General features: G+C 39.3%; 1 protein-coding gene across 4 annotated transcripts in view; it reads right to left on the bottom strand.

Moving 5' to 3' along the window:
* The window catches only part of ptprua (protein tyrosine phosphatase receptor type Ua), a 194143-nt gene that overhangs the window by 39563 nt on the left and 141503 nt on the right, over positions 1-13077 (bottom strand). For all 4 annotated transcript variants that reach the window (XM_067508765.1, XM_067508749.1, XM_067508739.1 and 1 more), the window contains exons 11-14: positions 12629-12731; positions 10756-11035; positions 7906-7942; positions 1126-1264 (exon numbers count right to left, since the gene is read on the bottom strand). In XM_067508765.1, coding sequence (XP_067364866.1) covers positions 1126-1264; positions 7906-7942; positions 10756-11035; positions 12629-12731 — 559 coding nt within the window. The remainder of the gene's footprint in view (positions 1-1125; positions 1265-7905; positions 7943-10755; positions 11036-12628; positions 12732-13077) is intronic.

Genomic DNA, 13077 nt, shown 5'->3' on the forward strand with positions numbered 1-13077 from the left:
GGGTAATGTTTTGGAGTCCACAAGAATGGAGACAGACATTCTGTGTCTGACGTTAAGACATATTTAAAAAAACAGGAAGTAGAAAAAATGGAAATGTACAAGCAATTGAGCCTTTTTGGGCATACAGTTTGGCTAAAAGCTACTTGTTCCTCATCTTGTGTTTAAATTGTTCAGTTCGGAGATGAACTTTGGTGTGCAGTAAGCCCCTCCTCTATTTTTCAGTCTTTCCCATTCCCATTGCTATAAAATATACAGCTGTGCATGGGACCTCTGATTTTAATGGTTACAAAATGAAGACACATTAACATATATTGTGCAACTTTGCACATGTAGAGTCATAGTATTTTGTGGCAAAATATAAAACATTGTCTGTTCCAGTTACCCCAGTGTGGCTGTCTGCCTCCTATTGTGCTTGCTAGATTAGCCCAGTGAATCTTATCAGTCACTGCCTTCTTCCAGGCATGCCAATTCATTCTCCCTGTATTCTCTATGAGAAAATTCCTTGGGGCGGAGGAGCTCCTCTCTCTCTCTCGCTCAAAAAAAATAAAAATAAATAAAGAAAGAAAGAAAAAGCAAAAACAACCTTCCTAACCAATTACTAGCCCATCCACTGGCACCTCACAGCTGCTCGCCTCATGTAATTGAGTGGGCAATGGAATAACATGCCCCTTGATGAAATATTTCATACTCAGATGAGTGTTCCACCATTGCCCGGCGAGCGAAGGAAGAACACACTGCAGGTGCGATCAACGACAGAGGTAATTTGCAGGTGAAAAGCAGCAAACGATTCCAGTGTGAGCAGGCTGCATTTGAATGTGCTCAGCCAGCACGCAGACCTTGAAATTAAAAGATGAGATGAAATACAAAAGCTCAGCTGAGGCAGCGGTGGGAGAGTTTAGGATTAATGCTCTACCATTCCACTAACTCTGGTTGTAATTCACTCTCAGCACCTAATGCTTCCTCAATAGACCCTAGCTGCCAAGTGGAATAGAGATAAATTTACTCCTTTGGACGGGCTACACAGGAACAATAACTTAAGACTGTAAATGTTCGACTGTGAAAAGGTCTAACCCATCACATCAACCAGTCAGCAGACACACAAACATTTTCACAACCACCACTCACCCCTTCTTGACAATGATGACGATGGCACCCAGAAGCAGAATGAGGACCACCAGTCCACCAGCACAGGCGCCGAGAATTAGTCCCATGTCCTCTGCATGCTGAGATACCTCCAAAGCCCGCTTAGAGTCCTTACAGGCAGCTGCACATGACACATGACAGCGAGGTCAGGGCAACGAGGAGAGAGAGAAAGAGAGGGGAAGGTGGCTTAGAAACAAAGCCACTGTGACAGGTTTATTCTCTTCTAATTACAAAAACAGCAAGCTGCATATAGTGGTTTGATGGCAGTAAATCATTGTCCATTCATTTTAGCATAATTACCATAAACAAAACAAGTTTTGCCAAAAAGATTGGCAGCCCGCACTACTCTTGATTCGGTACTTTGACGGTAGATCAACAGGATATTTTGATTGATTTATGGCACAAAACAAGAAGGAAGTGGATGATTTACTCTAGCCATACAAGTTGTCTTAGCTTTATTTGCCCAGGTTTAGCAATAACTGTGACCGAAACTCTGTCCCAAAAGGAGGGGAAACAAACCCCCCAAAACCCAACACATATATATCTTATACATGTAGGCTTACTGCATACGCCAGGTTTAAAGTGAAGGACTTTCTAAGTGACGCATGAACACTAAGACATAAGACTTAAAGATAGGTACGGCCATTTCTACGGTAGTTCCTCAGTGTAATAATTAACTTTATTGCACCCTGTGAATAAAGGCTTCTCTCCCACTGTGCCTCTGGGTTTTGGTCATTTATTGAACTGAAAACCAGCTAGACTGCATGCTGTCAAATGATGCACTGATTTTATTGTGTCATATGAGAGTGAGCAAAAAGAGACACATATAAACAATGTACACCCCCTGCCTCCAGTTCGCCCTGGAAATATACATATTAAATATATATAGACAATATATTAGATATATATTGTATTCAGTTTCCAAATTTATGACTTGACTCAGACTTTCTACCCGAGAGACTTCACACTTGAATTCGACTCTACTCAAAGTCTTCAGGCTTGACCCACCTTGTGTTTTCTGAGTCATAAACATCTATTAATATAAATGACATCAGAACACAATATTGATTGAAATTACAATAGTATGAGGCTACAGATCTGATGAGTTATTTCTGTGTTACTACTGTATAAAGATTTTGTCTTAACAGTTCCTAAGTCTGAAATTATTCAGTATTTATTTTAGAGTGAACTGTAAATAGACTGGAACAATTTTAAATCATCATTTTGCTGGTGTAGATGTAATTGATCACTGTCATTCGCACATCTACTTCAGAAACTGCTATGTACTGGGAAAATTTGGTGTGAACATTTTTTAACAAGATATCGAATAGACTTCATACTTATTATCAACAACCTACATGTTGAGTCTTTAACCTGTCGTATCAGAAAGGACATGAACCATTGGCACTGCTATCAGCAACATGAGACTCTACTGGTAAGTGTGGTAAATATGTTTAGCTAGGAGGAGGCAGCACTCTGGTTATTTCACCAAACTCATATACATTTGTGCAGTTATTTCCCTTCCAATCATATGTCACAGTTCCAGTCTGCTCAGCCATTTCAGTTATCTGAGAGCAGGAAATTTCTCTCTCTGTGACTCATCTGCATGTCCTGTTGTGTTTCATCCAAAGATGAAAAATTGCTGTTACGTGTGAAAGAATTGAAAGAGTATTATTACACTTCTGGCAGCATGCTCTTCATTAATCAGTCTGATGAGAAAACAAATAAGGTGGGGGGTAAAACAAATGCAGACAGATAGAATGATTGAAGATTTTGAGCACTGTCTCTGCTAGTTTAGCTGCACACCTGAACTGACATATCTTTATTTGAAAAAAAAAGCAAAGTTGCTTTATGGGGGAGTTATTGTTTTTTGTCTGTGACTGAAAAAAAAGCCTTTATAGTGAGGCAGAATGCTGAGTTTGGTTTGATAAGCTGCGGATCGTTGGTGACTGTAGTTCCTGGCAGACACAGACTGACAGACTTGCCGTAATCACACCAATCATGCTGGGTGAGTCATTCTGCTTTCAGGGCCGTATTTAGAAATTGGCTATCATCGTGAATTTCATTGCACCAAAAACACAGCAGTGGTCAATGAAGGAGATCCACGGGGATAAAAAAAGGAGAGGCAATGATAGTTGGACTCCTGTTTTATCATTATTCATCATTTCCTGGCTGCTCCTAAATTAGGCATTAAAAAGGACTGGAATTAGCCCCGAGTTGGTTCACTTAAGAGAAATGTAGAGTCCGGCTACACAGCAATTATTTCATTAGGGCCACAACAGTTTTGTGACACTCACCACTCTTCTGCTCTTCTGAGTCATTTTATCCTGTTAGTCTCTAAATTAGGCCTTTTAAAAATTAATTTTAATATAATGCCACACTCCAGTGTAAATTTTCAGCACCAATACCACCAGTAGAACAACAAGTTTACATCTTACACTTTCTCTTTTTAACAAGAACAATGGGCTCATTCAAGCTATCCAAAAAGTAAAGGCTGACAAAGGGCTTGTAGAGGTTGAAATTTCCTTTCACAAAAATATATTTCATTAACTTACTGCATCAGTATAAGTCATGTCACACTCATCAATATGCTGCTGAGTCTATCACTTTAGGAAAAACACTATTTTAATTCAGATCAATACTGTTTTCAAATCACTGTTAGGCTCTTTTATGATGAATCTCATTCTAATCACAAAGGATAAACAGGCTGATATATACTGAGGCATTCTTAACAAATTCTTGCTATTCACGTAATAAAAAGCCTACAGAGGAAGGGATAAGTTATGCCCTTTGAGCTTGTAGAAGACTTTTAATGTTTTGATGACAGTACCTAAACATTATTTCTATCCAGGAGACAAATGCAGAAAGGAAATAAATACCAAAAATAAATAAATAAGTCTGTGAGTATTTTCAATTTCCTCAACACTAGCACATCACACACAAAAGGCATTGCTGAACCAAATGCAGTCAGTTAGTGAATGAAAATGATTTCTGTAAACAAAAAGCAGCACAAGCTTACTGTAACTGTGTCTTTAGACTGATGAAACAAGGCAGTAGACATGTACATTATCATCAAGACAACAGGTAAACACAGAGGAAGACTTAACAGAATAAATGGGAATTATTTAAGTCATTTACTTCTGTCAGTTTCAAATAAAAGTATGTGTAAACTATTCCTGAATGTATGCATATTATAATGATACCATTCAGCTGTCACAAAGATTTTAGGCAAAAATGTCATCTGCTGCAAAGGCTAAATATGAATGTGATGCTTTTTCCTGGCTGAGCTGAGCTGAATAACAGCCTTCTCTTGTGGCAGAACCAGAAATCTTTCAAGACAATTTGATTAGTGATGAACATGTTCTCACTGTTCTTCTTGTAATGTTGGTCATATTCCATCTGAAGACAGTGTGTGGGAAGCCAATGAAAAGAAATGAAAAAGATCCAGGATGTGTCTTAAGAGGACCTTTGTGCCACCTCTGAAGGAACATGAGTAACATCATCGAGTCCTCTGGGTCTGTCAGCCACAGTCATGTATGCACAAGTACAGTTAAAAAATGGCTCCTATAAATAAACCTGCAACCCACCTCATCCTAACATGACAGGCTGGCAGACAATAGTAAGATAGAATTCTTTCATGTCATTTCACTTCAGTTTAAAAGAAAAGAAAGAGTTCAGGTAGAGGAATCCAATTAAACTGCCACCTTTCTCAAGAGCACTACAAACTTCAGACATAATTCAGTAGGGAAGAAGGGGAGAACAACTCCATTTCACCTTCTGCCTGCCTCCCTCTCTCCTATTGTTTGAACTGAGTGCCTTCTATCTGTGTCTGTCTCTCAAGCAAACACTTGTGGTCGCTTCCCCTCTCAGGGAGAGAGAGCGGAAAGGCTGCTGCTGCACTTGGTATTTCAAAGCCATCAGAGCCCAAAAGCTGTTTGCCAAAATGTGAGTCTCAGTGATTTAAGAGGAACAGTGAGGACACAGATGCATGTTTGCTCTAACAGTTTCTCTAGAATGTTCGGTAAGGCGAGATTGGCATGGAAGCGTCCCCCCCGCAGCACCCAAAACAACACTAAGCCTGTGTCAAATCCACTCAGCAGCAGCCTGATTTAGGATAACTGTCTTTCTGATATGCACCCATGTCCCCAATAGCTCCAACCATTGGAGCCACAAAAGCTCTTTCAGTAGTTGTGATCACAGTTTCACTTATTCGACATTTTGTTAGCAAAGAAGAAACAACAGGGGGTCTATTCTTACTCCAGTGTTATTGTATTAGCATTTAAAGAATTCCACCCTTGCACAGTCTAAACCGTTTTCACACACTCATTACAATAGGTAATGATAACATAACATTCAGCACCGTCATGGGTTGACATGAGGATGCAAGTGTCAGACAGAGCACACAGACATTAAAATATCCCAATATAACCTTATTATCTTAAAAGCTTATTATAACCACTATCACCCATTATAATGCTCCAATCTATGTCTCTGCAAACATTTAGAAGAATTATCCATTTAAAGCACTGTTCTGTTTTAAACCAATTTTTAGACAAACCACAGTCATACATTATTTTAAAGTAAAGTTTTAAAAGTATATTATTTAAAAATCTTTCATTTAGGAAATGTTTCAGACCCTTTGCTGTTGGTTTTCTTGAGATGAGTCTAGAAGTTTACTAGAGTTACCCTACAGTAAGAAAAATGATTTGACTGTTTAGAAAGGTACACACCTTGTATATCCCACAATTCATGCTGCATGTCAGGACAAAAACCAAACCACGAAGTCCAAGGACTTCTTTAGACTGCCAAAATAACATTTGCTGGTGAGTCACAAATCAGGACAAGTACAGTTGGGTGCAAAGTTTGAGAGAGAAAAGTAGTAAAACATTCAGCTGGTGCAAATATTCCTTTAACAATAGAAGTAACTAAAAAGGTCAAGGAGTGTACAAAAAGGCAGTGCATCCCTCTTAGTAAATGTGTAAAAAAAATTACTTTCTGATATATTTCTGAATGTCCATTAAATATTTTGTTGATGAAAAACTATTGCCATTTAAAATAAGCTGATTTAAAAGTGTGCATACTCTGAATCTTCCCAGGAGCACAGTGGCCTCAGTAACTGAAATGGAAGCAGTCTGGAACCATGAGGAGTCTTCCTAGAGCTGGGCTTAACCAGACAAGAAAGACTTTGGTCATGGAAATGTCCAGGAACAAAGAGCTGACAGAAGGATGGAGTCAGCCAAAGAAAGAGACATTCTTCAGTAAAAGCTGTGGTAGAGTACATAAGCTTTGAGACTGGGGTGACAGTTAATCTATTTGTATCACCATGATCCAAAGCATACAGCCAAACACAAGACCGGAGTCGTTTCAGAGCAAGTCTCTGATTGTCCTTCAGTAGTCCAGCTAAAGCCCTGACTTAAACCCTTTTAAACATCTGTGGGGAAAACCTATAGATGGCAGTTCATAGAAACCAATCTGATGGAGTTTGACAGGATCTGTCAGGGAGAATGGGATAAAGTGCCCAAATCCAGGTGTGAGAAACTCATAGATTTACCCAGGAAGACTAAGAGCAGTAATCACCACCAAAGGGTTTGAATACTTAGGTTAATAAAAGATTTCAGCAGTTGAATATGTAAAAAATGTGATTTCACTTTGTCCCTATAAGCGTTGTTTTGTGTATAGAGATGAGCAAAAGTTGCATTTTATTTCAATTAAAAATGAATTCAACATAACGTAAAATGTAAAAAGTAGAACACAACTGCATTAGGCAGCAACTGCATTATTCTTCTAGTCCAAAAACAAACCATTAGTGTTTTATTAGCAGAACAGCCACTGTTCGTCATCTGATGTACAAATACTGAACTCAAGATACTTTTCCGGATTTAAATGATATGCACGGAATCAATCATGTGACTCTGAATCCCAGAGTAGAAACAAAAGCAACAATGTAAATGCAGAGCTATTTCTGAAAATGCTGACCATGATAGTGTCAAAAAAGGGGTTTGATGTATTGGCTGTTTACTAAAAACACAGGCTAAAGTCCTGCTGTCTCCTTTGTAGCTAAATAAAAGCTCTCATCCATTTCTTTGCTCCACATTTGTTAAAATGTCACGTTAGAGTAACTGGTTTTTACACTTTAAAAATTATATTATGTGTATGAATCACATTGTTTAAACTTACACCTTAGAACACAATATGCAACAAGACTCAAATTCAGTACACTGTGCTCCTGCTATGCTCCTCTACTGGCCGTTGAACTCCATCATGCTTTGTACCTCCTGTCTGAATTTATCCATTGGTACAGGAGAATAAATAAGAGCACTGCAAAACCTACTAATGAAGCAGAAATGGTTGGAATTTTCTGACTGGCCAAAAGGGCAAGTCTAACTCAAAAACTTAAATATGCCTGCACTGCTGCCAGCGAGTCTAAATTGTGGGAGGCATCAAGAGATCCTGTCCCTATTAAGTTACAGTCTGGGGACATTTCCACCCCATAAAAGGAACATACTGTTGCCTCAAAAGCTATATATCTTCAATGACTGAATCATTCGATGATCGATTTGTGATGATTGATTTCTCTCTGAAACATTCACTTCCTCTGATATTTCCTGTTGTCATAAAGCTGAAACCTCATTTGCACTAAAAGAAAAGCACCACCTTCTTGTTTTGTGCTGTGAAACAATAGAGCAGTGCAATAATACTTTGTGAACACCATATCATTCATCTGATGATCATTCCATAATTGAAAAGCAAAGAAAGTTTTACCTTTGCGAGCAATCCGAATGCAGTTTATTCTGGTCTCCTGTGAATAAAGGAAAAGGCTGAGTTAATTCATTTGTCTTGGTAAAATTGCAATCCACAATCTGGTCCCCAGCTTGCAACACAGGTGGCCATGTGTGTCAAAGTCACCCAGACCTTTGCTATGTGGAGGAAATAATTGAAATTTTCAAGCAGATGACACCTCCTTGTGATATGAGAGACCTCTGCTCCACTTCACCATGTGAGGTCCGTCACCCGGGTCTGCTAAATGGCTCCAACTCCCCCCAAAACAGCCACCTCTATCTCGTAGACAGAGAGCCATGTTACCAAATTAGGATTTAAGGAAGTTAAATAAGCCTTTATGAGCAATTATGGTAATGTGTGCTCTGAGATTGGAGTCAAAAACCTTTCACCTAAAACTCTTGCCAAATTACCTTTTTTAATTGGAAATCTGTTTCAAGTGGATTCTCATCTCTTCTCATCTCTTACAGTGACAGCTAAGTCATATTTACTCCCACCCAGGGGTTATTAAAGCAGCGGCAGGTAGTGTGTCATGTGTCATCCTGTCCTCTGCCAAGGTTGACTGTTAGCCTTTTGGAACAGAAACACAAAGGCTCGTCACAGTAGCAACTTTATGCAGAGGAGCCTCCATGAGGTCCCATCTATAAGGTGCTCAAATCTGCTTATCAGAAATAAATCCTTTCTAATCCCTTACAGAATCCCTAAAGGTATAACCTTTAGAGAGCACTGTATAAATAAATACAGTTATAATACAAATATTTTGGGATTTTATCACATTGTGCTGTCTGATTATTATCTAGTTATAGAGTGGTTCAGCTAGTTAAGGGTTACAACTTCAACAATCAGATGAGCAATTTGAAATACGAGATGTTGATAAAATGTATACATTGCATCAAGACTCTGATGCAATAATGTAACCAGTGGGAAATATTTCTTTATGTTTTCATCTGTTGGTCATTAAAATGTCATTAAATTGGCGTAAATTGATTAAAACAGGAGTGTAGTGACATGCAATTCGTTTATTGTCTTGGAGTAGATGTACATTTTAAACGTTGTGCCCTGCTTTTAATTCATCCCCCATGGGGGAGCAGTGGGCAGCCACAGGATGCACAAGGGGAGCTGGTGCTGCGTGTCTTACTCAATGACACAACTGTTGTGTGTGCTGGGATTTGAACTAGGAGACCTCTGCTTCCCAGCCTAAGGCTCTACCCGATCCTTTTTTTGAAGAAGAAGATAATACGCGTTCTGTGTAGATGTATTATACAAAGCAATGGCCTTCAATTTTCATTTTGCTGTTTTAGCAACCAACCATTGCCAACAAATCAATCTATGAGTGACAAATAGTTATTATTGAGTCAGTTAGGGGTTCAGATCTACTATAAGCTCATATGAACTGCTACCACCGCCCTCTGGGTTTAAAGTGACTTTTACTGGCTAAAACATGATATTTTTGTGCACCACTCTGATAATAAAAGGTAAAGGGACACACAAAATATGCAATAATAAAAGTTGTAGCATAGTAAATTTTGGCATTTTGCCAACCTTGAGCTAGATGAAAAATGGATCAAAAGTCTACCCAATTCAAATGCCAGTATAGTGAAACCCTGAGACAAGTGACAGGTTATCCCAGATGTGGAAGAATGATAAATGCATAACAGGGTTGAAAGGAAAAATATCAGAGTGTTACTTTCACTTTCAGTGGCACAGATAGCAAAAATCTAGATATTTCTAATGAGCCAAGTGACTCCTACAGACATAACAGAGAGAACAAATACTTAGAAATAGACGCTTGTTTCCTGCTTGTGTGTTCCTGAAGAAACTGGCAGCACGAATCATGCATCGTTCAAGCCCCACTGAAGGAATTTCTGCCAAAGCAATTACTGATTCAATTCAATGGCAGCTCAAAGTCCACAGTATGCCTTCATACATCTAATTTATCCAGGATGATTGTCAAAATAATTGTTTTTTTCTTTCTCGGAGCTGTCCACTTTTCCTAAGAACACAACTATAATTTAGAAAATAGATGAAAATGTTTGCAGGACAAAAACAAAAATCATCAACATGAATTATACAGTCATATTTATTTTTTGCTGGCCGAGATCTGTCTCATAACTCCTGTGCAAGCGCTGACTGCTTATTCCAGACCAGAGGGAAGAGATTTCAGTCAGATACACAGCATGTTGGCCCCAAGCTGGAGCAAAGGCTGAACAAGGCCTTTGGAGACCCACCCAACAACACCGTGATCTGTCTGCATCTTCTTAAGAATCAGATAAAGTAGAGGAGAACCTGCAGACAGGCAGGTCCACATAAGCTCCACATGTTCCTAATAAGTTCAACACCCTTATATACACTACACTGCTTCCATGCATTTGGGCCATCACATCCCTTATTCATACTTAAGTCAATTTTCCAACTGCTCAAAACATTCTTTTTAAATCTTTTTTTATGTCTGAGAGATAGTGTTTGATCTCCCTCAAAGAAAAAAAAGAGCTTTTTTTTTAAAGAGCTTGCATATGAGAGAATCCAACAAAAATGCAAGAGCAAACTCTGTATTCTCCAAGTAATTATCTCCTAAAAGCTGTTAAGATTCATTTGGCCACTTTGTCAGTGTGGTGGTTTTAGGGGGGAAAAAAACCCTCACTGTTTTCACATTTTGTTTCAATGAGAGATAATTAAAGACTAACAAGCCCAAGATTTACCAGTGGAAATCAATCAACCCAAAAACATTCTAAAAATGAATACAATACTGTATCAACTTATTTGGCAAAAAATAACAAATCTAAACTGACTGCCAAGGTTGCTAAAACGTTAAAAGCAGCACATCTTAGTTCTCACCCCTCTGAAGTTACTGGTGGCTTGAAAGTAGATGAGGTAATTCTTGGTGGGGTCTAAAGGGCTGTTCCAGTATCCATTGTAGGTGTGGTTGTCGCCCACAGTGAAGGGGGTGGCCTCAGGGAGACTGCTGGGAGCCAGCTCGGCTGTGTAGTAATGTGGGGACCCTTTGGCCTGAGCCTCATTGTGGGAGTTTGGTATCGGGAAACAGTCAACCGTGCCCAGTTCCCTCCTCCTCACCTGACGTGACCCATCCTCTTCCACCACCACCACCTGGTAGGCACTGGAGAGATCACTAAGTGACATTAGTACAGTGGACATTAGTACATTTTTTCAAGCCAGTCAAAATGCAAAGTAGAGCTGTCTGTATAGGTCATGTGGTTGTTTCTGTTTTACACAGTTTCTGTGAATGTTTCACTGCATAGTCACATTGACTATAAATAAAAAAACACAATAAAGAGTAGAAAGAGCGAGACCTCCTGGCCCATAGTGTAAACCATCTGAAAAATCCCAAACCAGAACTTTGATCTCATGGTCTTTATTAGCAGTTGAAATCTCCAATTACCATAATATCACATAAGGCATCTCCCCAAAATCTTTGCAAGTTCCAGCTGCTGATGAGCAATATATTGTAATTGTAATAATTGTCATTCCTTCTCTTTGTTTTCTATCAGCTATAGCCACAGCACTTTCCATTAATTCTAGCTAATATAACAATGTGTTTAACAAAAACATTGCTGAGTTCTGGGAAAGAGGTTGAATTTGACTATGCGAGACAGACAACAAGACACACTTTCTCAAGTAACACAGATAACTTGATCAGATAAATTGTATAGAGTTAATTGTCTAAATCAATCTATTTGGAGATGTGATTGATAGTGAGGGCACATGAAGACAGCATGGTAGATACAGTAGGTCAAAGGGAGGATGCCAGTCTTTCACATGTGATGGATGTTTAACAGTTTGTGTAATGTGTTTAACCTTAAGGTTTCTTATAACCTGTCTGACAGTCTGGCTGCTTGTGTTTCCTTAGTCCTTCCCATCTTTTTCAACAGGTTCACCACATATAATAACTAAAGTCAGGACATTCTTCAACATTAAGAGCAAAGTTACAGTGGCACTTGAAAGTTTGTTATGCAGGCAGAACTTATGATTCTACCACCACCATGTTTTAAACATGGGATGAGGTTTTTATGCTGGAAAGCAGAGATTGGTCACCATCAAACATCCTTAAAAGTTCTACTTTGCCCCATCCATCCACAGTACATTCTTCCGGCAGCCTTCCCTTTTATCCACATGGTCTTGAGCAAACTTCAGATGGCCAGTAATGGTCCTTTTGTAGAGCAGTGGCTTTCTCCTATAGCTCCGTGATGTTCACCATTGTTCAGGGTTCTCCTGATGGTGGAACCATGAACATTGATATAAGCTACTGCAAGAAAGGCCTTTAGTTCTCTAGATGTTACCTATAGGAATATTATACACCATGCTCTTGGTGTGATCTTTGTTGGTCGACCACTCCTGAGGAGGGTACAAGTGGTAGACGGGTTGCCTGACAAATGACTAGTAAAGTTCAAACTCTGTAGAAATTCTTTTCACATACTTTTGCTGGTGGGGATTCAGGTGTCAGGTTTGTCATCAAAGTTTCACTACCAGCTCGATCAGTGAAATCCAGTTCATTGTGTAATTTGTCTCCAGTGACTGACCTGAAACCTTTCATAGAGTCTGCACATAACTCTGTACTTTAAATGGTATCTGCTTTGCTAAAAAACCCTAAAGAGCTATTTTCTGGTTCTTTTTGATGGCAGATATAAACATCAGAGTGCAGAAGAGCACTGAGTGAATGCTGGTGTAGGAGTGAAGCATGTATTCATTGTACCTGACAGGAGCCCCTCTGCCCAGCGCAGGGCGAAGGAGCACAGTGATGGTGCTCTCCGACTCACTCAGTGGAGAGGGGATGTCTTCATAGTCAAACACCGGGGCTAAAATAAAAAGATTCAGAGCAAGAAAACCACACAGAAGAGTTAGGGAGGGTCAGGAATGTTAAAATACACTGGAAGAACACCACAATCATTTAAGTATTTAAATTTTTCATCTGCTGGGAAGATCAAATATGTTTTGTTTCGGTTTCAGAGTTCAAAACGAAATATAGCTGCTCTAGTGCTTGAATATTTTAGTAATTTTCCACATGAAAAGCTACACCGTGCTGTCTTAATTCATTACCCGCACATGTCCCCAGTGTGCTGCAGTGTGTGGAGGCCTCCCACACAGCACCATTGACTGATGATGACTAGAAACAGCGGCCAACTACAGAGAAAACAAGAAGCC

The sequence above is a fragment of the Channa argus genome, chromosome 1, assembly GCF_033026475.1.
Source record: "Channa argus isolate prfri chromosome 1, Channa argus male v1.0, whole genome shotgun sequence".
NCBI lineage: Eukaryota > Metazoa > Chordata > Actinopteri > Anabantiformes > Channidae > Channa > Channa argus.